The 3,104-nt window shown below is 39.4% G+C and overlaps 1 protein-coding gene across 1 annotated transcript; it reads left to right on the forward strand.

The window, feature by feature from the left end:
- Positions 1–709: 709 nt before the first annotated feature.
- Positions 710–2,989, forward strand: morn2 (MORN repeat containing 2). Its single transcript, XM_079385348.1, has 5 exons — positions 710–1,092; positions 1,199–1,249; positions 1,346–1,452; positions 1,739–1,875; positions 1,979–2,989. The coding sequence occupies exons 1-5, from the start codon at positions 1,086–1,088 to the stop codon at positions 2,079–2,081; spliced, it is 405 nt and encodes a 134-aa protein (XP_079241474.1). The 5' UTR covers positions 710–1,085; the 3' UTR covers positions 2,082–2,989.
- The last annotated feature ends 115 nt before the right edge of the window (positions 2,990–3,104 follow it).

Below are 3,104 nucleotides of genomic sequence, written 5' to 3' on the forward strand. Positions count from 1 at the left end.
CATGTTTTTCCCAAGACAGACTACTGGATTAGGTTTTATGCTTTTATATCATTAACGGTATGGTAGCATGGACTTCATTTTAGAATATACAAATACATGCCATTGTTCCAGAAGAGCATGTGACAAAGAAAGTCAAAACACACACAGTTGTTCAAGATACTGTATTTTAAAGATGATTTTGTAAAATCCAAATAAGCTTTACAGATCAGAATGGTTTAAACAATATTCTTTATACTTCCTCATTTACCCAATAACCAAGTATGGCAAATGCTCCTGTGGAAAAGTCCATAAGACACTTCAGTTCACAGGTGATTAAAGCCATGGTTACAATACCTTAGAACATTAAAGAAACCTTTCTACTGATTAAAAAAAAAAAAAACAGAAGATGCCCAGGGTCCCTGATCACCTGCTATAGTCCTGTTGCAGGAAGGCATGAGGAGTGCAGATGTGGCCAGAGCCACATCTCTGCAATAAACTGCAATGTCCATAATGTAAGAGGCCTAGATCAGTGCTACAGGAAGAACAGCTTATCTTGTCAAACCATGTGTATCCATGTGTCCACACAGTTTGAGAACATACAAGTTCCTTGGTGAAAGAGTGGGATAACAACGTATCCCACTCTCTCTCTCTCTCTCTCTCACTCACTCTCTCTCTCTCTCTCACACACACACACACACACACACACCCCTAATCCTAACCCCTCCCCCACACCTACTCCTAAACCTACCAATACTAGGGGGTGCATAATTTGGCAGGATACTTTTTTCGGCACAACACCGGCAGGGATTGTAGGTGGGGAAGTGAATAACCAACACTCTCTCCACCCTCAATACCACGACTAAGGTGAGACCCTTGAGCAAGGCACCGAACCCCCAACTGCTCCCCTTTACTCACGTTAACGCACAGCTGCCTCGCCACACACACATAACTTCCGGGTCGGCAAACCTTCACCAGATGGCAGTGCAGACAGCACATGACTCAAAAACTAAATCAGACGAAGCAGAGTTGTTGCGTCGTTGCTATGGAGATTCTATAGCAACCATCCTGAATGATGTGTTGTAAAGTGTTTTCATAAATACAGCATCATGTCTGGTAAATATGTTCATAACAATTATTTATATAATTTATAATATAAGTTACATTCTAAATATAAATACTTGTTGAGCAACTTAAACTTACGTTTTGCTCTTTGTTGCAGAGACTACAACTCTTAAAATCTCTTACATTTTTCCAAATGGAGACAAATATGGTGAGTTAGCTGACAGCTTTAAACGTGTCTGTGAATGTTATTTTCTATTTTATTCAAGCCCATTAAACAGGTGTGTACTTGTGTGTTTGTGTTTAGAGGGCGAATGCTGTCGTACTTCAGGTGGTGTGCTGATAAGGAAAGGGTCTGGCATACAGACATCAGCCTCTGGAGTTACATACACTGGAGAATGGGACAATGATAAAGTGTGTGTGGGATTTTTTTTTAAATAATAATAATAATAACAATATTTAAGTCAAACTTTAGTCACATGTGCACTAAAGCTGTCAAGGTCAGCCACTCATCTGATCTCCTTTCATAGGCTATATCATAACACTGAATTATTCATGCTTTTATCTCACTTTTGAGTGCATTATGCAACAAATTAGATGAAATGTAAATTCAGGCATGTGACAACTACCTTGGATAAATATATTACTTCTCTTAATATGCTTTTAGTAATTATGTCTTGGTTGTTTATGTGGCCTGTAGATGAATGGCAGAGGAACTCTCACACACCCTTCAGGGGCGTTTTACAGCGGCCTGTTCAGAGACAACATGTATCATGGCAAAGGAACTTACCGGTTTCCTGATGGGACAGAATACACAGGAACTTTTAACAATAACAGGTGATACAGTATAATCAGTCCTGCAAACATGTGCAAAGCAGGATTTGGCAATATTGTCATAAGGAAGGCTTAATTGTCAGAACATACATTTGTTTTTTTGCAGATTTGAAGGTGAAGGGGAGTTCACAGATTCACAAGGACTTGTGTGGAGTGGGATGTTCCATAATAAAGCCGCACTGGGACTGAAGCTCAAAGTCAACATGTGACATGCACACAAACACACACCATTTAAATGCATACAGAAAAACATTTTCTGTCCTTATTCATTATTAGATGAATGCTCTATTGTTACGTATCCAATCACTAGACCAAACTGAACTTGAAAAGATATTCTGAAGCTCTGAATTTTTAAATAGTGATAGTACAATATGACTATTTTATCAAGATTATTAAGCAAGCATCTGAGTCGATTTGAAGTTGAAAGAATAACCACCCGTGAAACCATTGAAAGAGATCTTAGATACACAGTGATGCATTAGCACAGTTAGCAGCCCTGAGGCATTGATGAGATCCAATGAAATATCTTCAGTTCCAGCAGCATCCACTGAACATCAAGAACACGTTCCCACACACTGCACTTCAGAAAGAATCACTACTTTGTTTTAGTGCAAAGGGTGAGAGGAATGTGATTCTCTGTGTACGGTTCAGTCATTGGTGGAGCGCATCTCCAAAATACACGAGCACGCACAGCAGCAGAGCTCATGACTGCGGTGAGAAGTCAGGAGTTGTGTAAGGCCGTAAAGCTCAATTTCCTGTCCTCTGGAGTGAGAACGTGTTTACTGTGGATCAAGAGATCATCTACCTCCCTTCAGTTCACTTCTAAATCTGCTTTAAATGAACCTGAAGCTCCAGTGCGTGATTCCATTTGAAACTGAATAACATCTTGAGGGTGTTTTATTTGTTTCATTGTTATTTCTCAATTAAATTGGGTATGACTCAATGTTCACTTTTGAGTTTATGACAATAATTTTGTGGGTGTTTCTGTTCATATGCCTAGTGGATCCTTTCCAGAGCTCATACAGAGTTCATTGTAAAATGGAAAATTGGTCTTAAAGGTTGAAGAGGAAATTTAATCGTCTGATTCTGAACCATAAAAATGCTAAGAGACGTCTCTATCTTTCTCTCTCTCTTCCTTCATCCATCCACTTAATGTAAAACAAGGCTTCTTTTTGTCCTTGACTTCATCAGACTCACATGTTTCAAAGAGGAGGGGAAGAGAGAGGTGGGAC

The sequence above is a fragment of the Barbus barbus genome (assembly GCF_936440315.1).
Source record: "Barbus barbus genome assembly, chromosome: 30".
NCBI lineage: Eukaryota > Metazoa > Chordata > Actinopteri > Cypriniformes > Cyprinidae > Barbus > Barbus barbus.

Excerpts from the sequence above, each read along its gene's own strand:
- morn2 (XM_079385348.1), top strand. Across the intron at positions 1,250-1,345 it reads TCCAAATGGAGACAAATATG|AGGGCGAATGCTGTCGTACT; the intron begins GTGAGTTAGCTG and ends GTTTGTGTTTAG. Across the intron at positions 1,453-1,738 it reads GAGAATGGGACAATGATAAA|ATGAATGGCAGAGGAACTCT; the intron begins GTGTGTGTGGGA and ends TGTGGCCTGTAG.